At 45.6% G+C, this 24,931-nt stretch overlaps 1 protein-coding gene across 14 annotated transcripts in view; it reads left to right on the forward strand.

Annotated features, from left to right (window-relative positions):
* RIPOR2 (RHO family interacting cell polarization regulator 2) overlaps positions 1-24,931 on the forward strand; it is a 221,588-nt gene that overhangs the window by 184,256 nt on the left and 12,401 nt on the right. For 5 of the 14 annotated variants that reach the window (XM_072729012.1, XM_072729013.1, XM_072729015.1 and 2 more), the window contains 11 exons: positions 1,207-1,250; positions 2,663-2,788; positions 2,976-3,124; positions 4,787-4,916; positions 8,414-9,088; positions 12,073-12,260; positions 14,694-14,865; positions 17,530-17,665; positions 19,538-19,699; positions 20,716-20,874; positions 23,035-23,237. In XM_072729012.1, coding sequence (XP_072585113.1) covers positions 1,207-1,250; positions 2,663-2,788; positions 2,976-3,124; positions 4,787-4,916; positions 8,414-9,088; positions 12,073-12,260; positions 14,694-14,865; positions 17,530-17,665; positions 19,538-19,699; positions 20,716-20,874; positions 23,035-23,237 — 2,144 coding nt within the window. Of the gene's footprint in view, positions 1-1,206; positions 1,251-2,662; positions 2,789-2,975; positions 3,125-4,786; positions 4,917-5,323; positions 5,474-8,413; positions 9,089-10,870; positions 11,988-12,072; positions 12,261-14,693; positions 14,866-17,529; positions 17,666-19,537; positions 19,700-20,715; positions 20,875-23,034; positions 23,238-24,931 lie in introns of those variants that run through there. The other 9 variants (XM_072729017.1, XM_072729018.1, XM_072729020.1 and 6 more) reach the window with 2 other exon arrangements.

Here is a 24,931-nt window from a genome sequence, read left to right on the forward strand (position 1 = left end):
CAGCTAATATCTTGAGGCGGCTCACTGGAGGATAAAACAGAAATCAGCTTCAGCCTTAGCTTCCCGCACTGCCTCTAGTCCTTGTCCGTTTCGTCTCTGTGGACATTAACTGCATTTTGTTCTGTTTTCTGGGTATCAGTGAAGTCTCTCTTAATTTCCAGATTGTTACCCCAGTGCATAGATCCTCCCACACAAATGAGTCTCCATAAATATCTACAGAAAGAAAGAAAAGGACTGATTAAACCTAGGGTCCCTGGGATGGCCCACAGCAGTGGTGTGACGTGACTTATTCTTGGGGCTACACCAAATATGGGGCTGGATCTCAGACTGCGCAGACCCAGCTAGGAATGACGTGCCGATGGCGTGATCAAAAGGGGGCCCCATCTCCATCTGGGGACTGTGGGCTGTTGTTGTTTGGTTTGGTTGGTTTTGTTTTCTTTTTCTTTTTTTAAAGACTTTATTTATTTATTCATAAGAGACACACAGAGAGAGGCAGAGACACAGGCAGAGGCAGAAGCAGGCTCCACGCAGGGGGACCGATGTGGGACTCGATCCCGGGTCTCCAGGATCACGCCCTGAGCCGAAGGCAGGCGCCCAACTGCTGAGCCACCCAGGCATCCCACGGTTTTGTTTTCTTAATCACTGGCTTTGTGTAGATGATAATCCATTTTAAGTGGTTTCAAAAAACAGTAGATGGCGGTGTCATTATGCCCCGTAAATAGGAGAAGGAAAACGCAGGAGTGGGTGAATCGGAGACAAAGTAGAACATGACCATGGATTCTTTACCCAAATGAGAAAAAAAAAAAAAAAAAATCACAAATCTTGGGACAGAAAGAAAAACAAGAGAGCAGTTTGTTTTCATGGGAATATTTTGAGTAAATAAGTGAATATATCTTTCTGGCCCTAATTCTCTGATCCTGGAGTCTGGGTGGACTTCCCACGGGCCAAAGGCACAGAGAGCTCTAGCCCCTGCCCAGCAGCTGTCTCCGCCCCAGAAATCATCCTGTGATTAGCCCAGCCAGGAATGTTTACTCCTGCCTGGACAGATGGGATTCCCAGCAAAGGCTGTGCCCTCCAGCGGCCCTCTAAAACTACTGCACGGGCTTTCACCAAGGTCTGACGCTTCGGGTTGGTAAATGTGCCAGGGTGGGTGTGTGAAGAGTGGAGACCTATTCTGCCCCTCATGCCCCTGCTGCTTGCCTGCAGGTCTGGCTGGATTTGCTCGCCTTTGTCCTGGAGATCAGTATGAAGTAAGTATCGTGTCGGTCTGTGTGTTGGGATTGAGGGTTTGAGGGGCAGGCGTCAGTTGCCATTGTTTTATCAAAATTTCAAATTGCCTTTTTTTCTTTTATATTTGTTTATTTTGAAAAAAAAAAAGAAAGTTTGAGAAGATGCCCACATACTCTTCATCCAGACACCAATTTTAGGAATTTTTAACATTATGCCACATTTGCTTTATTATTACTACTATAATTGTTGTTATTTTGCTGAACCCATTTTAGACTAATGGGCAGACATCAGGACCTCTCGCCCCTCAATTATTTTCCTAAAAATGGAAGGACGTGCTCTTCTATTAGCATTGTGCAATTCTCAACATAGCTAACTTAACATTGGCCCTTTAGCTACCATTGCTTGTTATACGATCTATATTCAGATTTTCCCTAGTGTCCTAATGTTGTCCTGATAGTGGTCTTTTCTCCTGAAGCAAGAGCCAATCTAGAATCATGATCGTAAATATCATGGATTGAAGAATACTAGACTCTAGACCTTTCTTTAGAAAGATACACTCCATGAAGTAAAAAGCCTTTTATCTTTTCCCTCTTCAGAGGGAACTTCCCTAATTATTTCATCCAAATGTCTCTTCTAATACCCTCTGTGATCATTCTTCTTGGGGAGGGCAGGGGAAGGAGTATCTTTCTGTCTGAGCAAAGAGAGAGTGGGAGACCCTCTCCTGGGAATATGTCAGATTTCAGAATCCGCCCAGTTCTGTCTTCCTCATCCAGGAGGAGAGGAACTTACTTTTTTGCTTCTGGCAGCTAAGTGGATTTTAGCTGGTGGTTTCTCCTCCTTGCATTTGTTTTATGGGTTTCTTTTTTGAAGATTTTTAAAATTTATTTGAGAGAGTGATCAAGCATGAGAGAGAGACAGAGAGAGAGAGCGAGAGAGAGCACAAGCATGGAGGAGAGGGAGACACAGACTCCTTGCTGAGCAGAGAGCCCTAAGCAGACTCGATCCCAGGACCCTGAGATCATGACCTGAGCTGAGGGCAGATACTTAACCCACGGAGCCTCCCAGGAGCCCGAGTTCTCCTCCCTGTAAAAAACTGGGGAGTCCAATGAGACTCACAGGGGAAGGAACTGGTCACCGTGACCGTGGTGATATGGAGGATGCGATGTGATGATCTTTTCCCACAGCAGACCCTCCATGCCCTCTTTGAGGGGAGCAGACCCCACTCCCCTTTGAAAGCCTCTTTCGCACTCCCCATCTGCTCCACCCCCTGGACCCCAGGCAATTTGGAAGAATCCATCAAAAGGATGGGTTGAGGATGATGCAGCAGGGGAGGACAGGCACCTGCTTTGCTTCCCTGCCTTTTTATCTTGGTGTTTGGATGAGGAAGGCAGGGGAGGGCCCTAGAGACTGAGGTTTGGTGTCTTCTCCCCAGATCTTCATGAAGTACGGCCGACAGAGGTGGAAACTAAAAGGCAAGATAGAAGCCAACGGCAGGCAGAGCTGGGATGGGGAAGAGGTGGTGTTCCTGCCCCTGATCGTCGGATTCATCTCCATCAAGGTTCAGTATTGTCACTGCCATTCCTGGCCCGTGCCTGGCTGACCCACTGGTGGGGACCTTTGGGCGTGACTCTCGCCTGCCACTCCCACCCCTGCCTTGCAGGTCACCCTGCACCCCGAGCCCGTGGCAAAGAGCATCACTCTGGCACAGCTCCCCATAAGACCTTCCCTCCCGCCTCTTTCACCAGGTCACAGAACTCAAAGGGCTGGCAACTCACCTCCTGGTTGGCAGCGTGACCTGTGAGACCAAAGAGCTGTTCGCCGCCCGACCTCAGGTGATGGCAGTCGACATCAATGACCTTGGCACCATCAAGCTGAGCCTGGAGATCACCTGGTAGTAAGTGGTCTTTCTCAGTTTTGTCATGTTAGAGACACATGGTGCAGCCTGGTGCTGTTCTGGGGGTGGCGCTTAGACCATCAGCGTCCCCAGGGAGCTGGTCACAGAAGGAGACTCTCAGAGCATCCCATCGAGTCCCGGGTGGGAACCTCACAGGGCCCAGAGATCTGTCCATGGGCTCACCGAGTAATGTTCATGAACCATCATCTCCATAAATTGGAGAAGCCTCTATCTTATCATTGTTCTCCTCTTCCGCTTCCTATTTTATTTATTTTTTTAACATTTTATTTATTTATTCATGAGAGACAGAGAGAGAGGCAGAGATATAGACAGAGGGAGAAGCAGGCTCCATGCAGGGAGTCCAGTGTGGGACTCGATCCCAGGACCCCAGGATCACAGCCTGAGCCAAAGGCAGATGCCCAATCACTGAGCCACCCAGGTGCCCCTCCACTTCCTATTTTAAAATATTTTATCCAGCTGCCTTCCCTCCCTGTCAACCTTTAAATATATATAAAGAAATATAGTTCTTAAGGTAATTTGGAAAGAAAATCACTGTCCAGGAGGAGATATCTTGCCCTTGGAAAGATCCCGATTCTCACTATGGTGTTTCCATCGCCTGTCCTCCTTTAGCTCAAATAGCAAATGCTGCTTGGGGAAATTTTCCATATCCTTCACACTCTGCTGAAATAGAACATTTCCAATGGGCAAGAGACACCTTTTGTCAGAGCAGTGAGCTTCAAGGTGGTTTTCTGAAGGCACCTCACGAGAAGGGTCGCAGCTTATTAAACACTGGTTGCCCACAAAGCTTGATGCCAGGCCCCTCGAGGGGCTTGATGCCATGCACCCTTGCTGAGCGTTGATGGTCAGGGTCCCCTTTCCAGCGTGGAGGGCTGGCGTGGAAGCAGCAAAGACCCTGCCATCTGTCATTGAGACACTATCCACCCCTTCCCTCCTGGTAATTTGTAGTCGTAGACATAGCAAATGCAAGATCATCCGTCTTGCTGGATGAATCCGATGGCGTGATGATGACCAGTGGTGCCAGGGCAGACCCACTGTGCTCCTCCTAGTCACGTGAGAGCCTGTCAACTGCCCAAAGAGGTTTTTTTTTGTTTTGTTTTGTTTGTTTTTTTTTTTTTTACGATAGTCATAGAGAGAGAGAGAGAGAGAGAGAGAGAGAGAGAGAGAGAGGCAGAGACACAGGCAGAGGGAGAAGCAGGCTCCATGCACCGGGAGCCCAATGTGGGATTCGATCCCGGGTCTCCAGGATCGCGCCCTGGGCCAAAGGCAGGCACCGAACCGCTGCGCCACCCAGGGATCCCGCCCAAAGAGTTTTTACAGATTTCAGCGTCTTGTGTTGCACAAGCATTAGCATGTTTGCATCTCTGATATTGATGAAGAAACACATTTGCCTGGTGTCTAGGCAGAGACAGAAACTGTACTCAGAGCCAACCTGTGGTCCCCTGGGTGGGTCTGGACTCCGCTGGCTGCTCCACTCTCTTTTATCTTGGTTTGTCCTCTGCCGGACCAGTTTGGCCAGAACCAGCCCAGTTCCCAGTGATCTGAGCTGACCTCAGCGTGACCAGGTGCTTTCTCAGCCTGTGGTCCAGGGGTCAGAAGGGGCCTCTGACAAACACGCCCTCACAGGGACCTGTTGTGTTGCAGCCCGTTTGACGTGGAGGACGTGACGCCGTCCTCGGGCACCGGGAACAAGGCGGCAGCCCTCCAGAGGAGGATGTCCATGTACAGCCAGGGCACCCCGGAGACGCCCACTTTGAAGGATCACTCTTTCTTTGTAAGTTCCCTGGGATTCCTGGAGGAGAAACACTGAACCCCCGGGCGGGGCTTGCGCCCAGCGTCTGAAGCCCTTGACGTCCACTGTTAAGGGTCCTCGGCAACTCCTGCCGGCGCTCATCTCCGAGGCCCCAACCCAAACAGCCACTAAGAGAAGCACGTTCTGAGATGCCCTCGGCCGTCTGCACGCAGGCCGCCAGCCTCCTGTCTTCCCTCTCCCCTACTCCCCCCACCCCTTACTGCTCTGATAACCTACAGACTTTCCTGAAGATTCTCTGAGGTCAGCCTTTCCAAGGAGTGCATGCGAATAACAGCCCCCTTGTGTTAATCAGAAATGCTTGCCAAAAAGCTAACAAAACATAACCGATGCTTTCCGCTAACCCCCTCCCCTCGCTCTGACACCTGAAGAGGCGGCTGTGTCCCCCAGCAGCCAAGCCAGGGCGGCTGTCTGTCTGGAGTGCCCTGCAGGACACTTTCCTTGCCAAGCTGTACCGCAGCCGCTCTTTCAGTGACCTGCCCTCGCTCAGGCTGAGACCCGAGGCCGAGCTAGAGTTTTCTGTGAGTGGGGGTGGCCTGCCCGGTGTGCGGTGCTTGCCTCTGGGGCTCGGGGCACGTTTGCTTGGGCATGGCTCTGCCTTCTCCCTCTTGCTCGCGGGGTGACGGTTCCAGGGGTCCCGTCCCCAGGGTGGGAAGTGTGGTCACACGCATGCCCCTTTGCCAGACGTGGCTGGTCCCCCTCTTGTCCACGATCCCTGCTTTCGTGCTGTGATCTCTCTCCTCTGTGGCCAAGATATCCATGGTAACAAGATTTTTGTTTCTTAAAAGTGCAGATGTACTCACAAAGGTGCTCGTTCCCAAGTTGAACTAGTTTATTGCTGATAAACTTCACGCACACTTTTAGCCCTTAAAACCTGGCATTCAAGGGAGTGGGAGAGGGATTCGTGCTGAAATTCCTTGAGCTATTTTGATTCAAAGAGGTTCTTAGCCTTAGTTTATAGTAGTGCTTATACTACCCTAGTAAAAGAAGCTCTTTCATTTGTAGTCAGGAGTGCAGCAGGTAACCTCCATTATACGTGTCATACATCATGTGATGAGAGAATGCACACGTACTCATCTGAACACCTATACGTGGGATAGTCTGCTCTTTACCGACATATAAAAGTAATCTTTGGGAAAAAGGAGAAAGGAAAGGACTAAAAAGTTTTCTGGTTAATGATAATAATAAAAATTGCATCTAATTCGTTGAATTATAAAACACAGGTGAGAAAGGTAGGCTAACCTAGGGGAGTTTCACAGGCAAATAGGAAGACTCTAGAAGGAAAATGTGCATGAACGCATGGACCAAAAAAACACATATATATCAGGTGCAGTTGCATACGTAACTATTGATGTAAGGCATATATTCATGCTCCCATACGGTAAGTTGTGGAGGGAGTTGGTAGAGGTTTTAATAGGATAATTTAAATGAGAACAGGATTGGGCAGCCCCGGTGGTGCAGTGGTTTAGCACTGTCTGCAGCCCAGGGCGTGATCCTGGAGACCCTGGATCGAGTCCCACGTCGGGCTCTCTGTATGATGCCTGCTTCTCCCTCTGCCTTGTCTCTGCCTCTCTCTCTGTCTCTATGCATAAACCAAAAAAAAAAAAAGAATGAGAACAGGATTAGAGAAAAACTCAGCAGCTTCCTCTAGCCTTTTTGGGTACAGGCAGATTCCTCAGAGGGCTGTATCCATCTGGCCTCAGCCATACCTGCCGTTGGCCATTCTTTGTTCTCTGCTCCCACCCCCCTCCAGCTGGACCACCCTCTTCAGGAGCTGCTCCTGTGCACACACTTTCCTTCTGGAAGGCTCTTCCGCCTCCTCGCCTCCACCTCCCCATCCTGTGGGGTGGAGCTCCAGGACCACCTGTCTCCAGGCAGCACCATCCCTGTGCTGGGGACCTGCCTCATTATGTCATGCCTCAATCAGAAGAGACACATCCCCTTGTACTCTCGTGTACCCATGGATGGGCTCGTCCCCTCATGGCACACCTCAAGTTCCCTTGAATAGAGCATCCCAGCTTCATCTAACTCAATGTTGGCCACTCCCATAGCTGCCAATCAGGTTTGGGAACATGGGATCAAGAGAAATGGCTGGCAAGGACTTTGGAATTTGAATAAGAACCCTGACTTAAGCAAACTGCCTGCTTAGGATGTGTGGTTTGGAGATGAGATGAGATAGGGCAGGACCACCTGGAGGACCCAGGGCTTCTGTGAGATGCCTGAGGGACCCCCTGGGAAGAAGCCCAGGGAGTAGCCCAACCCACTGCTACCACAAGGCCCCTCTTTGCCCTCCATATAATTAAAATAGGCATTTGCCCAGTACTTACATTTACTTAAAATATCAAATCTGGAACCTAAGAGAAATTATCCATTTCAAAGGAGTTGCTCTCAGATACTAGAACACTTTTTCCATGGAGCCACATTTGGCGCTGAGATACCACCTAGACCACAGCATAGGAAGAGATGACCTAGACATCATTTTAATGCCTGCACAAATAAATTATCTTGATTACCTGGATATTTGTAACCTCTCTCCCTTCTGCGTTCTGCGTTCTGCTTCATGAATCACAGAGTGTGCTTGACCCAGCCTGGGTCAGCTTGAAAAGACAACTTGGTGTTTCCAGACACCCTGAGAGTTCTGGCTTTGCAATCCTGGGAGATGTTCAGGTTTATTCATCTTTTTTCTTCCATTTTTACAGAAGCTGTGCGAGTATATTTCTGGCCTCTGGTTATTTGTGGCATGGTTACTAAATTAATAGAACATTTTCAAGGGCTTAGGATTTGTGGATAGAGATTCTTTTAAAATAACTTATGAGAAGTGAAGCAGAACAAAGCATCACATCTTTTGAGTGAACTAGCATGAACATTGGAAAGTCTTTTAAGATAAATGCCAAAAAAAAAAAAAAATTGGTAGTGTTATTCAGAACTATGGCTGCCAAATACTGTGAGATCCTGGATTTTAGGAAACAGGCTCTGTTCCCACACTCCCCCAATCTTTTCTTTTGAAAAATATCAAACCTAATAATAGTATAATGAACTTTCACCTAGATGCAGCACCAGAAATAGTTTGTAAGGGCTTGTTTTCTTTTGCCACACATGCAACCGCACACACATATGCACACACAAAATCAACAAATAAAAAGTTAATATTATGAAAGTGCTGGTTGTTTCTTTTAATGGCTTGGCATCTTGTCTGGAAATAAACCGCACCAAACATATCATTTGTTGTTGTTGTTTAAGATTTTATTTATTTATTCATGAGAGACACAGAGAGAGAGGCAGAGACAAAGGCAGAGAGAGAAGCAGGCTTCCTGCGTGGAGCCTGATGCAGAACTCAATCCCAGGCCCCCGGGATCATGACCTGAGCCAAAGGCAGACACTCAACAACTGAGCCACCCAGGTACCCTTACCAAACACATCATTTGTATTTAAAATAATAACGAGTTGTCTTTTATCCGCAGTCTAATCTACCTGATGACGTCTTTGAACATGGAAAGGCAGCTGAGAAGACACCCCTGTGTCTCAGCTTCAGTGACCTACCCAATGGGGACTGTGCCCTCACCCCTGACCCTGCTGGCTCTCTGTCCAACACATGCTCCACAAATCCAGAAATTACCGTCACCCCTGCAGAGCTGAACCACAGCAGCCTGTGCTCCCAGAATGAGGGCACGGATGACTCTAGCTCAGCATCTTCCAGGAACTCCTCCAGAGAAGGCCGAGAGTCACAGCCCCACCCGGAGGAGGACACAGATGGGCCTGGGAACCCTGAGACGCGCCGAGCGTCTGCCGGTGCTGCCACCAAGCACCTGTTCCTGGAGAAGGATGTGGCCGAGGCGCTCCTGCAGGAGTCTGACGAGGCCTCTGAGCTCAAGCCTGTGGAACTGGACACTTTTGAAGGAAACATCACAAAGCAGCTGGTCAAGAGGCTCACCACGGCGGAGGTGCCAGTGGCCACAGAGAGGCAGCTCTTTGAGGGCTCTGTCAGTGGAGAATCCGAAGGCTGTAGATCCTTCCTAGATGGAAGCTTAGAGGATGCATTTAGTGGGCTTTTCCTTGCATTAGAGCCACATAAAGAGCAGTACAAAGTGTTTCAGGATCTGAACCAAGAAATCATGCATTTGGATGATATTCTAAAAGTAAGTACCATTTTAGGGAAATCAGATTAGGTTTGAAGAGAGAAAGAAACCAACATTCTATTTAAAATAGTTGTATCTTTTTGTTTTACCCCATCTTCACACAGAACCAGTAACCAATCATCATTTGAGTGGCCCTGACTTTTAAACACCAGGAGTGCATGTTCACCTATATTTCCCTAACAACAGATCAATGCAACTATGATGATCAGGAGTTAAATTAGCAGCCCTGAGGAATGTCTGGGCTCCTTCAGCCCCAGAGTTAGTCTTTGTAATCCCAAATGTGAAAGGGAGATACTTTGAGGATCACAATCTCATGGAGATGCTACTGGATAGAGTCCCTTCCTGCCTGAAGTCGAATTAGGCAACCCCTGATGTGGGAGCCACAGGCCCATCTCCCCACCCCCACCCCTGCACCCCTGCACTCCTGTCCCCACCTGTGGTGCTGCCTCCAGAGATTCCCTTCTCTGGTCTAGTCCCAACCAGGGAGTTGGAACCTGAGATTAATCACTCATCCATCATCATCTGTATTCTAGAAGCCAGGGACCCCCAGTTCCACCAGAGTTAGCCTCCTCAACCCTGTTCCTGATCAGACAGCTCAAGGTGGACTTGGTGGGAGGGCAGAGCAAAAGGGATGATTTCCTCTCAGGTGGGAAGTCCTAATCCTGATGTTATTATTGCTACACTGGAACGTATATGCTGCCACTGGGCGTGCAAATTAAACTTTTTCAAAGGCTGCACAAGAAGACAGAACCTGAATTTTGTCCTGAATCCCACTGCCATCACTTCTTGTGTTCTTGGCTTGGCCACTCTGATATTGCCATACAGAAGATAAATTGGATCTTTTTCCATGAAAGAGCAATTCTTTGGTTACCTGTCCTATCATGTAGGTTTGAAAATAAGGTGCTAGTAGTGAGCTAGGATTCAACCTGCAGAAGGCTGTCTCACCCCCTTGAATGGCTGTTTATAAAATGGGGTCTTCTCAAGGGCATTGGAAGGACATTTCCAAGGCTTTTCTATCTTATCCTTCTCAATGGTACTCACCTAACCCCTAGGGATATCTGTCCCCAAGGCAGCTGAGGCCAGCAAAGCCCCAACTCTCCAGGTCCTCCAGTGCTCAGCACAGACTAATTCAGCTGTAGGTACCACCTCCCTCTGAGTAGCAGGTAGGAGTGCTCTGAATCTGAAAGCACCAGTTCAGGACTCCTTCATGAAGGCTGCTTGTCTAATACCCCCATGAAAACATCTCTACTCCCTCAACAAACTCTTGTCTGCAGAGTTGACTGGCTTTGCTTAATGGGCAAGAGGTGTTAAATTTCAAGACACAACTGACCCCACGTGCAGCAGGTGTCTTAGAGAAAGCGAGTGGAGAGAGCAGCTCCCATTTCCAGGCATCTAGATTGCTGATAAGTAGTAGCTGGATCCACCAGCAGACACTCAGCAAGCCATCTGTTAGTCTTATAAAAACCTGGTGGTCCCAGATTTCCTTCCAGAGTATTATTTCAATCTGTTGTTGTTTCAAAATGATCTTGCCTCTAAAATCCTTAACTGTCTATCCCTTTGTTATGATTGACATTTAAACACATCCATACTCTGTGAGGTCAAGTTCAGCAGATAGCTAGTTAAGAAAGAAGACCCTAGAAGTGGGTTGCATCTGGACTGGCTCCTTCTCTCTCTCTGAGATTGAAAATAGTTTCGATCTGGGGCAAGTGGCTTTGGATCCAGCCAGAATTAAAGCATCAGCTGGACACAGCTTTCTCTTTTTCCCCCCCTTCACATTCCTAGGATGCTAAGCCTCTTGAGGATCAGAAACTAAATGATGCTGCCTCTGGGACGGACACCACTGAGGGTGAATGAAACAACTCTGATTTAAAAGACCAAAAGACGGTTTCCCCTGTGCTTTTGTGCCATCTTGAGTATCAGAGACAGATCTCTGCAAGGTGCTGCCTGCCTTGTGTTTCGAAGTCAGCAAGGAGTGCCACCTAACTGGATGGAGGACCTACCATTTAGTTCTTCTGATTTGCAGGACTTGTCCCATTCAATCCACCCCAGCGTCCATTCTTTTGAATATTTGGAAGGGCTTCTTTCCATCTCTGTGCCTGTAGCAAATGGCATTATTCTGTGTGTCATGCTTCTATCTGTGTTTGGCAATGTAGAATTTTCCAGGCCCTAGAATGAGTTTGCTCACATAATTCCAGGGCCCAGTCAGGGAAGTGATGGAACGTCTTCCTTCAGAGACGCAGCTGTAGAGGACGCAGGGCCCCTTCTTGTTGTACCCAGCCCTTCCTTTTCTCCTCGATGATCAAAGAAAAGTATATATGCTGTGAATGTAAAGACTTACGTACGCTGTGTACATAAGTCTACTTATGTAGGAAGTATGAATTAGGTGGGTTTGCTCTCTCCGAGTTGGTTTTGTTAATCCTTTAGAACAGGTTCCTTTAGGTAGCCAGCTCTTGTCTCAGGACAATGCATTGCCATGTAGCATTACAGATGGTTGGTATTTGGCATTGATTTGACAACTTTAGATTTGTCTGCTGGTTGTATTTTCTTTGGGATTGAGTACTAGACAGAGGAGGATAGCAGGTCCGTCTCCCAGGACTTCCTGGGTTGTAATATTTTCTCAACTTTTCAGCCTAAAAATTTCAAGCACAAATGGAGAGAAGCCTATAACGGCTCCCAATGAGCCCATCCCCCAACTTCCATGATGTCCACTCATGGACAGTCTCATTTTGTCTGTTCTTCCCCCTGCTTATTTCCCCTCCAGATTATTTTTGGAACAAATCCCAGATATTGTGTCATTTTATCCATCCTTGTAACTTTTTTTGATATGAAGATTTTAAATGCTTTCTTTTTTTAACACCAACAACAACCCAAAATAAAAGCTTAAAAAAAAAAAAAGAAAGTGTCGCATCTCGAGTCAACTGTTGCTGCTTCTGTTTCTGCTTCTGGATGTGTTGATATTTTCCTGATGCCTTCTGCCTTTGCAGTGCAAACCAGCCGGAGGCCACAGCCGGTCTTCCAGTTTAAGTCTTACAGTTGAAAGTGCTTTAGAAAGCTTTGATTTCCTGAACACCTCCGATTTTGACGAGGAGGAGGAGGAGGATGGTGATGAGGTTTGTAATGTTGGAGGAGGCGCTGACTCTGTATTTTCAGACACTGAGACTGAGAAAAATAGGTAAGTGTCAAGTTGGTGTCTGCTCACACCTCAGTAGGGTGGTGGTTGTTCTCGCGGGGTGGGGGTACACCTGTGCGCATCCCCAGGAAGAGAGCACTCCCTACATGAAGGGCCAGTTGGCTTTCAGCTCCCTTTCATTGTCGAGGACAGATTTTAAATAGTGTTCACCTCTTTTGTGCTGTTTAAAGAAGAATGATTTGCTTTTCCTGCTCATAAATGGTGGGGACATTTTTTGCATGATTATGCACATGTGTATCCATTTATGTGTGCACACCTGCATCTTGGAGGGCTCAGGGTCTACAGCCTGACCCCAATTTAATTAATTCCAGATTAACTAGGTAGGCTCTGTTTCCTGAGAACTCTTACTGGACAACCCGTTCATACTTGGTTCTCCTCAGTCTGTGTCTTATATCTAATCTCATCATTTTGTTATGCTCTGCTTTTTCCACCCCTTTATCTCTTGTTCCCTTTAGCAAAGTAGTTGTAGATCAAGCTCATCAGTGCACATATCAAAGCCAGGTTTAAGCCCGGGGCGCATATTTACCTTAGGATGAGGAAGGCCAACTGATAACTAGGAACAGATTGCTCCTGGTGGAGAATGCACCTTCTCTGGGGTGGGCAGGGGGGGTGAGGCAAGCAGGAAGGGATGACAGATGAAATGTTGTCACCTTCTCCACCAGGCATTTTTTTTTTTTTTGCTTTTTTTTTTTTTTTTTTGGAGCCAATTGCGGAACTCGATCCCAGGACCCTAGGATCATGACCTGAGCCAACGGCAGACACTTAACCGACTGAGCCACCCAGGCACCCATCCATCAGGCTTTCTTGTACAGCCAAACTTGTGTTTGGAGCTAGAGTCTGGGGTCCTTTTTGTGACTTTAGCTGAATTAAATCAAGCACAGTGGAACATACCTTTGTTAATGGTTGGGGGAGAAAAAAAGCACACACATACTTTCCCAAAGGGTGGATTTCTACCATCTTTACTTTTGACATTTTATACAAGCATGTTTTCAAGTTACAAGGAGCTCTAGCTGTCCCAATCTTTACAAACCGCTCTGTGGGTGATGTTGTGGTAACATTTTTGAGGGTATTCTTGTTTCTAGAGAGCTCATTCTTAATCAGGAAATGAAAAAGTGAGAAACAGAATTTATCCGTTGAGCAAACAGAGGGCATGGCAAACAAAATCTATTAAATGAATGGAATATTTAAGTCATCCTCCTACATTCGATGCAGAGATTTTTCTAACTTGAATTTGTGAAGTACTTCTAAACCAAAAATCCCTCTACTCCTTAGCTTAAGCTGTTATGTGATATGTCAAAGTCGAATCAAAACTTTCATTCTTGTTGCTGTTGGAAGCATTTTAACAACAAAAGCATTGTGGGTTTTGTACACTTTGTAGACCATTGATATTAAATTGTCTAAACTGATCCACTTTATGTCATCAGTGTTATTAGAGGAAATTGAGGAAATTGGGGATGTTTTAAATATGTGTTGATTGCCAGGGCACAAGCAGAGTGCTTTCCCCTTGGAGGCAAGTGTGAATTTGGAGGAAAGCTTTCAATGCCCTTACACTCGGGTGTGTGATCTTTTTTAAATCACAGAGGCTAGGGGTGCAAGCCTAGAAGCCACTAGCTGCCTGGGTAACAGGACACCGTGGTGAACAGCTCTGCTAGTCAGTCCTCCCCAGTGTGAGATGAGACAACTGCTCCCTCTTTCCCACATAGATTAATTTTCAGAACCAAACTGGATAACAGAGGCAACAGATTTATTTGTAAATGTAGGTGCCCATCATGACCTGACCATAGACAGTCCCATGGAGAGGCTGAGACGAGGCAGGAGAGGCAGAACGAGGCCCAGCCTGGAAAGATGCAAATGCCCCTCTCAGCCTTTGTCTGGAGCGGAATGTCCTGTCTCCCGTTGGCAGCTCTTCTCTTTCCCTTTCTTCAAGTCGCCATTGATCTGAGGCCAAGAAAACGTCTTGATGTTACTTCTTAATGGTATCGCTCTTGGGAAACCACCAAAGTTGAGGACAGTTTAATCCCGGAAAGCCTGGCAAAGCGCCCCATCCACTGAGCAGGAAAGGGTAACAAGTGCAAGACGAGAGCGCGGTTCAAAGACTCCCTGGTCTGCCTGCTTAAGACCGCTCCAATGGCTCCAATGGCTCCAATGGCTCCAATGGCTCCAATGGCTCATTGTGCCTGGGAAACAGAGAGCAAACAGAGAGCCCTGGAAGCAATATGCTCGCGTGACCTTCTAACAAGGCAAACTGGTGCCCAGGCCGACTCAAGAAGTAGTTTTTGAAAAGTATCTCAGGTTGTCGGGGAGGCCCGCAGAAGCCTCTGTTTGGGGGGTGCCCTTCCATGACCTGTGATGAGTTGACCTGTGGTTTCCACGCTGAAAGGAAGTGCTCACGTGTCGCTTCCCTTCCCGCCCCAGCGCTTACAGAGCAGTACACCCGGAAGCCAGGGGCCACCTCAGCGAAGCGCTGACAGAAGACACGGGAGTGGGGACCAGCGTGGCCGGAAGCCCCCTGCCGCTGACCACAGGAAACGAAAGCCTGGACATCACCATCGTCAGGCACCTTCAGTACTGCACCCAGCTCGTTCAGGTAGGATTGGGGCTGTGTCTGTGTTAGAGCCTGGGTCCCAGAGGTGCCAAGAGTGTGGGCTTCCTTTTTCAGTTTTGCCAGAGAAATGATTCAGGAATAAGGGGCCAGTCCTCCTTTGAGTTGGGCCAACTCAAAAGTCCTCATGGCATGGCCATCCTCCATCCTCCCTGAAGCCTGGGGTTTTCTATCTTAAAACCTAGCTCTCCACCCTTGAAAAGGTAATAGGTTAGCTCTCGCTCTCCAGTCATTTGATAAAGGAGTCATGTGACCAAGGAAAAAATTTGACTCTGAGAGCCAGAGTTACTGAGTGTATGTTGATGTGAAGATGTCACGTGACTCACCTGTCTACCACCTGGACAGCTAAAGGCAAAATGTCACTGAACATAACCCCAGTTTTCCAGATCTTGAATGAATACTCATTAGCAATGGGAAAGAATACTTTCATAGGCCATTATCATCACCAGTTACCTCTCATTCTGATACACCATGGGACTTATTTTTCTTTCCATTTCAAGTTGTTTGCCAATTAAGATTTTGCAGCACTGAAGACAGTGTTTCAAAATCCTTTTATTGCAGGAAGTGTTTGAGCTATCTTGAACAAAGCATTTTCCCTGAGCATCTACTTAAGTGCTTCCTCCTTGCCTGGTTGCCTGTCTGCTCCAGCCTCCTTGCATGTGTGGGGAACAGGATAAGAATGTGAAAGCAAATGTGGAAGGTCTTCGGGAGGGATTGGCCAGGCAGGAAGGGTGCCAAAAAAGGAGAAATTGTGCTCCTAAGAGCATGGGTCCAACGGGAAGACAAGAGGCAGGGTAAGGAGGAAAGGGTTCTAGAGAGGCCAGAAGTGGGTTTGCATGCTTCTTCCATATACACTTGGAACAAGATGTAGAATATGCCTCTCCTCCACGAATAAAGAACCCCAAAGTCACCTTAGACACTGTGGGAAGCTGATTGGCAATTATGACTCTGCCACCATGTTGACCAACGACCCAATTGATCTCTTCTGTTGACTTTGGAATCCGCAAGCCATTTACTGACAACCAGTCTGGGAGGAGGTGCAATTTTTTTTTTTTTTTCTGACTAAAAGGGACAAGGATTGTGGTTCACTTATAGCTATTCTCTATTCCCCAACCAATTGAATGAGATGGTTTTCTGTAGTTCTTTGTCTTTGCTGAGCTTGATTCTATGCTGAGCCAATGACCTGTTCGCCTTTTAGAGGGAAAGTCATTATTTTGTGAGACATAAGAGAATTCTCTTCCATGAAGGAATGAATGTTTTCTCTCACAGACTAACTGGCAAGCAATGTTCAGTGCCATGTTCTTGCCGATACTCAGGCCACAGTTATAACAAGTCAGCGCTTCTGTGGGGAAAATCAGTACCAGAAAAACAAAAGAGGTAGATATAAAGATGTAGAATGAAGGAATAAGGATTAGAAACATAATTTCTAACTCACATCCACTGCTGAATCGGTAAGTTTATGTCTTCTTTTGGCGTCTAATTGCAAAGAGATAAAAATGGGCATTCCATAAGAATCATAATAGCTATAATTACACCTAAAATCACTTCATTTCTACTGTATTTTCTTACATGAAAGGCATCAGCACATAATTGCTAGATTAGACTTCTGAATTCAAAAATCCTATTTGTGTAGTCGAGAGGATTTAGACAGTATAGGACGGTGGTTCAGGCTGCATCCTGCATCCATGCCTACCATGTGACCAGGACAGGTCTCCGAGGGACACAGGAAGGATGAGAACTTTTAGGCAGCTACCCGCTTCTGTTGTCTCTCACACCCTTTGCTCTTGTGACCTGCACATAGGTGAAATCACTTGCTATTTCTGTGGCCTTGGGCATGTTACTTGATCTCTCTAGCCTCAGTCTCCTCAGCAGTAAAATGGTATATCAAGGTGCCTGCGGGGCTCAGTCAATTAAGTATCCAACTCTTGGTTTCAGTTCAAGAGTCTTGAGATCAAGCCCTGCATTGGGCTCTGCGCTCAGCTCAGAGTCTGCTTAGGATTCTCTCTCTCTCTCTCTCTCTCTCCTCTTCCTAGCTCTTTAAATAGATAAACAAATAAATAAAATCTTTAAAGTGGAAGATCAATAGTATTGATAGACTCTTAGGGTAACAGTGAGAAATAGCATGAGCTAATGCATGGGGTCAGACTATCTGGTACATAAAAAAGTACTCGTTAATTAGAACGAGATAGCCTTGGTTATAATCATGATTATTATACAGCATGCTCTTAACTTTCAGCTTGAAAACAAGAAAATAAATCCATGCTGTGAAAAATTACTACTTGTAAAATAAATCTCTTTTCTGTTAGCCCATGGAGAAGCAGCCTAAATAGGCCTTCCAAGTTTCAAGGAGGATTTACAGAAGATTTACAATACATAAAAGGAAAGGCAACTTTATAATAACCTTGCAGCTCTATTACTGAGAACATTCCAGAATCTATACAGGCATGAAAAACATTTAAAACAACAAAATCACGTGTGATTTCATCAGATGTTGTAAACAGCATGGAATGAGGAACATTCTCAAACTGGAACCAAACAACTGAATGGGTTTATTTAGCATCACTGCTGAGTTAAGAAAGATGGGGTTGGGCCAGAAAACCTCCAATGACAACGACATAACTGACCCGGTGGTTCTGTTTGTTTTATCAGCAAATTGTTTTCTCAAGCAAAACCCCATTCATGGTGAGCAATCTCCTGGAGAAGCTTTCTAGGCAAATCCAGGTGATGGAGAAACTGTCAGCTGTCAGCGATGAGAACATAGGGAACATCAGTTCTGTCATTGAAGGTAAGGCCCTGCCCATCACACCACCAGCTGTACAGATGATGGCCACTGGTGCACCGTTGCCCGCATCTCTTCCTTGCTGTGTCAGGACTGCAGGAGGGCATGCTCAGCTGTAAAATCAAGGGATATCTCCATGCTTGTGCGGTTTCATTAACACTTGGGAGTCAAACACTTGGGGGGGGGAGTCCCTCCACCCCCAGAAATCAGATACTAGGACATACACATAACCAGCATCCAACTCGTATGCAATCTCACAGACTCTTCCTGCCAATGCACTTCCATTTGGGAACAGATGACTAGGACTGTGCTTACGCCACGGGGCTGGCTCAGGTGCTTCCCATAGTGGCTGCCTGGCAGATACAGGAGACTCCCAGACTCTCCTTGGAAAAGGTGGAAATATGTGGATTCACAGGCATTCAGGAAAGTCCCTGGTTCTCCCAGTGGAGAACCTGACACGGGGAAGATGCTTCTGAATTGTGTGGTCTGACCACAGAGCTCTTTTCTAAAGACAAGAATCTTTGTCTCTGTGCACATCAGTTCTCCTGTGGAAATAGGGGAACACCAGGCTCTTATAGGTTAGGTTGGATGAAGCCTAGGACAGAACTCCCTGTAGCTTCTTGTTATGCATTTTGACTCCACGTCTAGTCCTACCAGGAGCAGGGGACCTCAGCAGGTGTCTGAGAGGCATGAAAAGGAACAGGATACTGTATCCCTGAGGACACTCAGGATGTGAGTGGCTAGTATCCTCTCCTCTGCAAAGGCTCCTTATGGTCACACAAGGGGAAATGCTGACATGTGCCACCTGACACAGTGCTCTTCATCAGTTCGTCTGAGAGCCACGTAGGCAGGGTATCAGACTTCTCCAGCCACCTCCTGCCCTGTCCTGTCCCCTTCAGGTTTCCTTCTCTGAGCCTATACTTTGCTGTAAAGTTCCAGGAAAGGAGGTAGTAAGCCAAGAGGAGTGCTGCTGTGTTTTCTCTCACTGAAAGCAAACAGCTTTGCTTCAGCTGCGTTTTCTTGGCTGCTGAGGCTAGATGAGTTCCTTCTCAGAACTTCTTTGCTCTTTGGAAAATCTTCCTAATACAGAGGAATCTTATAGTTCCGATTAAAACCCACAATCTTTAGGGAACACCTGGCTGGCTCAGTCAGTGGAACCTGCAACTCTTGATCTCGGGGTGGTGAGTTCAAGCCCCACATTGGATGTGTAGCATACTTAAAAAAAATTAAAAACCACAGTCTTTCGAGACACCTGCACCCCGAAGTTTCTAGCAGCAATGTCCACAATAGCCAAACTGTGGAAGGAGCCTCAGTGTCCATCAAAAGATGAATGGATAAAAAAGATGTGGTCTATGTATACAGTGGAATATTACTCAGCCATTAGAAATGACAAATACCCACCATTTGCTTCGACATGGATGGAACTGGAGGGTATTATGCTGAGTGAAATAAGTCAATCGGAGAAGGACAAACATTATATGGTCTCATTCATTTGGGGAATATAAAAAATAGTGACATGGAATAAAGGGGAAAGGAGAAAAAATTAGTGGGAAATGTCAGAAAAGGAGACAGAACATGAGAGACTCCTAACTCTGGGAAACGAACTAGGGGTGGTGGAAGGGGAGGTGGGTCGGGGGGTGGGGGTGACTGGGTGACGGGTACTGAAGGGGGCACTTGATGGGATGAGCACTGGGTGTTATTCTATATGTTGGCAAATTGAACACCAATAAAAAATAAATTTATAAAAAAAAAAAAACCAGTCTTAAAAAGAAAAAAAAAAGAAGCCCTGGTGCCTGCCCCACCCCCACACAGGGACATCTCTTCATCTGCTTCATTCAAAACATGTATCATAGGATGGGGGTTGCTCTTCTCTTCCAGCCATCCCAGAGTTTCACAAAAAGTTGTCTTTGCTGTCATTCTGGACCAAGTGCTGCAGCCCAGTCGGTGTCTATCACAGCTCTGCTGACAGAGTGATGAAGCAGCTCGAAGCCAGCTTTGCCAGAACCGTCAACAGAGAATATCCAGGACTTGCAGACCCAGGTACAGGACAGCAGGGGGGAGGAAGGTGTCACTGTCGTTCTGAGAGTGAATACGGGCGGGTTCCCTCGCCACTTCCCCACCAGCTCGCCCTGGAAAAAGAGGCTGATTCTCCAGAGAGAGCATCATCTACTCAGTATGATCTAAGGAAAAAATAGACTTGGCACATGTCTTAATTCAGAATATCAGCAGTGACTTTTAAAAGCACTATTTCTGTATTGCTGTTGAGGTGGCTATATACTTTTTTCTTTAAAATGTCACCAATTAGAGAGTATCAGGTGGGATAAGCACTTGGGAAACACTGGCAGTGTCTACTAAAGCTAACTATACCCCTGCCCTAGGACCCAGCAAGTCTGCTCCTAAATATATCAAGGTAAATATATGCTTATACTCACAAAAAAGAACACCTATAAAAAGGTTCATAGCAGCTTTAGTCACAAAAATCAAAAATCAGAAACAACTCTCAAATGCCTACCAACAAGAAAATGAATGTATTTTGTGTGTATATGTGTATATATAATGTATGTATATATAATGTGTGTATATATATATGTACACATATAGTATTACATATATGTATCTATTGTGTATATATATATGTTAATAGTAATTCATATTATAGGGTATTACACAGAAGCTTTTAAAAAGAATAAATTACTGCTATGCACAACAATTCAGATGAATCTCACAGATATTTTGTTGAGTAAAAGAAGCCAGATACAAAACATATATACTATATTATTTCATTTACATGATGCTCAAGAACAGGTGAAGCTAATTCATGTTGACGGAAGTCGGATCATACATGGTCTGTGGTGAGAAGGGGGCACATGCACAGCCTGTAGGGTGCCAGCCATGTTCTGTATCTTCACCCAAATGGCAGTTACATAGGTGTGGACATGTAGATGCAGCACACCGAGGATCAGCTCACCTCCTAGACTTTGCTCCACCACGTACCACAGTAAACATGAATGAATGGTCATGTCTCTTAAAAGCCGCTTCGTATCTTTCCCTTCCAGTGTTCCGAACCCTGGTGTCCCAAATCCTGGACCGGCCTGAGCCTCTGCTACCTTCCAGCCTCTCTTTGGAAGTCATCACTGTCTTCCAGTATTATAGTTACTTTACCAGCCACGGTGTGAGTGACCTGGAGAGTTATGTGAGCCAGCTGGCCAAGCAAGGTGGGACATGTTCTTTGGTCACACTGTGCGGTAGCTCCATTGGGAGTTCACTCCGGGTTTTTCAGGCATAGTTTTTAGTGATGGTAACCAATTTTTTCCCTAAGTCCACAGCTGGGATAAGACCTGCCTTTTCAATGACTTTCTGACCCTTCACATTAGTGAGCCTCTTGGCAGTGGAGCGGGGATTTGCTGAGAGCATCCAATCACCCAGCAGGGATGTAACATTGATAAGAAGCTGCTAAATGATTTACTGGTGTAATTTCTTGTCTTCATTAATGTATTGTATTTGCTGCTTGTGGGAAAGCCTACAGGCAGTACTATGTTAGGCTGCCCTTCTGGGTGGTGCTTTCATGATAGTAAACAGAAGTGGGGTTCGTGAGAAGGCAGATGGGGTGACATGTTGGTAAGGGAAGGAGGAAAGATGGGGAAGCAAATCTCAGGCTGTGAATCCTAAGGGAATGAGAAGATGGCACCAGCAGGGAAGTGTGGCATGAAGCTAGCTCATCTTTGCCTTCTCATGTGCTGCTTCAAATACCAGAAATAAAATAAGCACCTGCAAGGAGGGAAAACCTTTTTGGGAGTAGAGCCAAGCAGCAAGGGGCTGGTTTCTGGTTCCCACATCTGTGCTCTGTAAACCCACCATGGCTTGACAGCACTGAGGAAAAGGGGTGGGAATGTAGCCTGTGCTTTAGGAGTAGATGGTTTGGCACAGCACCCGGCTTAGCCCTTCTCTCCAGAACGTTGAACCCTGGGCCAACGTGTCCATCCCAGTGGTCACATCCTAGGGAGAAGCAGCACATCCTCCTCCACCTGGTGTCATGCCACCGTGAACACAGGAAAGTCTGTGTAGCCCTCACAAGCAAACACTAGTCCAGAGTTCTAGAAGGAGAGCCGAGGCAGGACACCAGAGGGTCTGACTTCAGGATAGTCTTCATTCCTTCATTCTATGTTTGACATGGTTGAAATCAGTTTTCTTGGTAAATTTCTCTTACTGCTCCAATGACATCAGTGGCAGGTGACATCTCTAAACTCTTACTCACACAATGGTCCCAGAGAAGTTTCACCTACTCACCAGTAGGAGTGGACGATGACAGTGGAAAAAAATCATAACTTTTACATCTTTTTTTTTCCTTCTTCCTTCAGATAAGAAAAGAGCCTTCATTATTTAAAAAAGGGAAAAAAGGAATAGAAAAATACATAGGAAAATACTCAAATCACTTATTATCTTACTTTTAAATTTTTATGTATTTTTAGTTGGATATGCATGGGTTTGAAATTCCTAAATTGTGATGATTTATTATAGAATATTATATCCTAGTTTTTATTTGACATTGTATCTCATGTTATTCTTTGAAACTTTTTTTAGTTTTGTAAATTTTTAGTTTTAGTTTTTTAGTGTGCATGCTTTGCATGCACACTAATATAGTTGATTATTGTTGAATAATTGGGTTGTTTTCCATTATTTGTTTCTTCAGTTGTTATGCATACTACTATCTGAGCCCTGTTGCTGGGGTCTTTATTTATAAAGCAGGAAAATGACCAAAACATCCCCAGCAGAAGGAATGGGAGATTAAGGCAAAAGAAAAAAAAATTCACTAATGTGTCCAGTGTATAAAGGATGCTGCTCTACCAATGAGCATGAATTTTAGTTTATATTTTCCCACCTGTACTGACTAGATATACTCTAATCCTAATGTTTCTGTAGCTAATAGATGCCTACTCTGGATACCTCATCGGGGATTGGAATATATTCCTTATCCTTATATATAATATAAGGAATATTGTCATGGAACGTGGTCAACTTATCCAAATGGGACTCAGAATTTTATTTTTTATCAATTTCTCCATCAGGACCTAGGTGCCCGAGTGCAGACAGAGGGATGTGAGAGCTGAGGTTACGCAAGGCTAGGGCTTTGCTAGACGGGTAAGACTGAAAGACAGAGAGGGGCAAAAGAGTTTACTATCATCAGGAGGATTGGGGAAAGTGTTTACTTATTATTTCCTTCACTGTGTATTTTTCCCCTCCCTTCCCCTATGATCCTCTGTTTTGTTTCTTAAATTCCATGAGAGTGAGATCACATAATAATTGTCTTTCTCTGATTGACTTACTGAAATGACATGGATGGAACTAGAGGATACTCTGCTTTTTTTACTCGCTAGTTTCCTTGATTCAGACTCTGCAATCACTGAGAGATGAGAAACTGCTTCAGGCCATGAGTGACCTTGCACCTAGCAGCCTCCCGGCCCAGCAGGAAGTACTCAGGACCTTGGCTCTGCTGCTCACTGCAGATGACAGGGAAGTGAGCCAGGCTGTGATGCTTTACCTGGACACAGCCTCCAGAAACGAGCATTTCAGGGAAAAGGTAAAGCCCCAAATCATGGACATCAAGCCAAAAGATTTTTTAATTTTCTCATTTACTATGAATATTTTGCCATCTGTTTTTTATAAAAATAATTTTCTTCTGCCTGTTAAAAACATATACTCTGTAACACCATGTAAACTACAAAAATATACTGTAAATATTTGAGCACCCATAAATGCAGCCTCCAGGGAGAACTGTTAATAATTTGGTGTATGTTCCTTCTGGATTTTTTTCGATGTATCTGCTCACATATATAATAATTATGTTTTTCTTTTTTTTTTAATTTTTATTTATTTATGATAGTCACACAGAGAGAGAGAGAGAGAGAGGCAGAGACACAGGCAGAGGGAGAAGCAGGCTCCATGCACTGGGAGCCTGACGTGGGATTCGATCCCGGGTCTCCAGGATCGCGCCCTGGGCCAGAGGCAGGCGCCAAACCGCTGCGCCACCCAGGGATCCCTAATTATGTTTTTCTTAAATGAGATCACACTGTTCTGTAGTATAACTGATTTTTTAAATGTACTATAACATGGTGATTTTTCTTGCTAGAACATGTTGATCTACTTCATCCTATTTGATGGATTATGTGTGTCTCAGGGTGTGGATATTCTATAATTTATTTTCTCATTCCTTGATGAGCATTGATGTAGTTTCCAACTCTGAAAAATATCATGGTGAGCATACATGCACACATTTTTATGAATAGTTTGGGGTCAAGTCATTAAACTATTGACTCAAAGAACAAAATATTTCTAATTTTAAAAGCTGTCATTCCTCATTGACAGGGGAGAGGTGGTTTATCTCCTTGGTGGCTTTAATCCAGTACCATCCAGGGGTAACAAGCATGGGGACCCCAGATAGGCAACAGCCTTGGTCTTCTGGGAGCCCTTGACAAACTGAACAGTGGTTCTAAAAACTAACTGATGTCAATCCTCAAATCAGCTCAAGAAAATCAAACCTGGCCCCTTCTTGTCCTTAGAATGGTGAAATGTTGAACTCTGAGTAGAGTTTAACTGGTCTAAGGCATTAGCTAAGCTAGAGAATGGTGGAGTGTTTGTGTCTTCACAAGATCTTCCATTCTAATGCCATTTTGGCCCAAAAACAAGGACCTCACGTTATTCTTTCCTACAGAGTTCCAGTCTTTTACTGGGATTTGCTCAAAGGCTGTTCTGTGGGCCAGCCATCCTCGCCCTACTGCATGGGCACGGTCTTCTGGGAGCAGCATCACGGTACCCTTTGGTCATGATGAGGAGCCAGTATTCTAGCTTCGCCTCAGAAATAGCAGCAACCGTAGCCCTCCTTTGGCTGTTCTGTGTGCACCTTCTATTTTTATGCCACTGGCCACATGCTCTGTCTTTATTCCAGCTCAGCTATCATTGCTAGGCTCTTGGATTCATTTCTCTGGAATGAACTTTTGCTAACTGAAGATGGCTTAGGTGGCACAGTTGGACAGATTAATTTTCTCATTTACTATGAATATTTTGCCATCACAGGCCATCACAGATGGCCACATTAGTTAAGAGGTAAAACTTAGATACTACCTAGAAATGTTTGACTCACCCTCCCTAAACCTTGAATGCTTTCCATTTTTTAAATATGAAATAGCATAAGTTAGTACATGAATTCTGTACTACCAGCTGTGAAGGCTAAAGTAATACAAAACTACCTAGGTGAGAACTGGTGGTTTCTGTAAA

Source organism: Vulpes vulpes, chromosome 12 (genome assembly GCF_048418805.1).
Source record: "Vulpes vulpes isolate BD-2025 chromosome 12, VulVul3, whole genome shotgun sequence".
NCBI classification, from domain to species: domain Eukaryota; kingdom Metazoa; phylum Chordata; class Mammalia; order Carnivora; family Canidae; genus Vulpes; species Vulpes vulpes.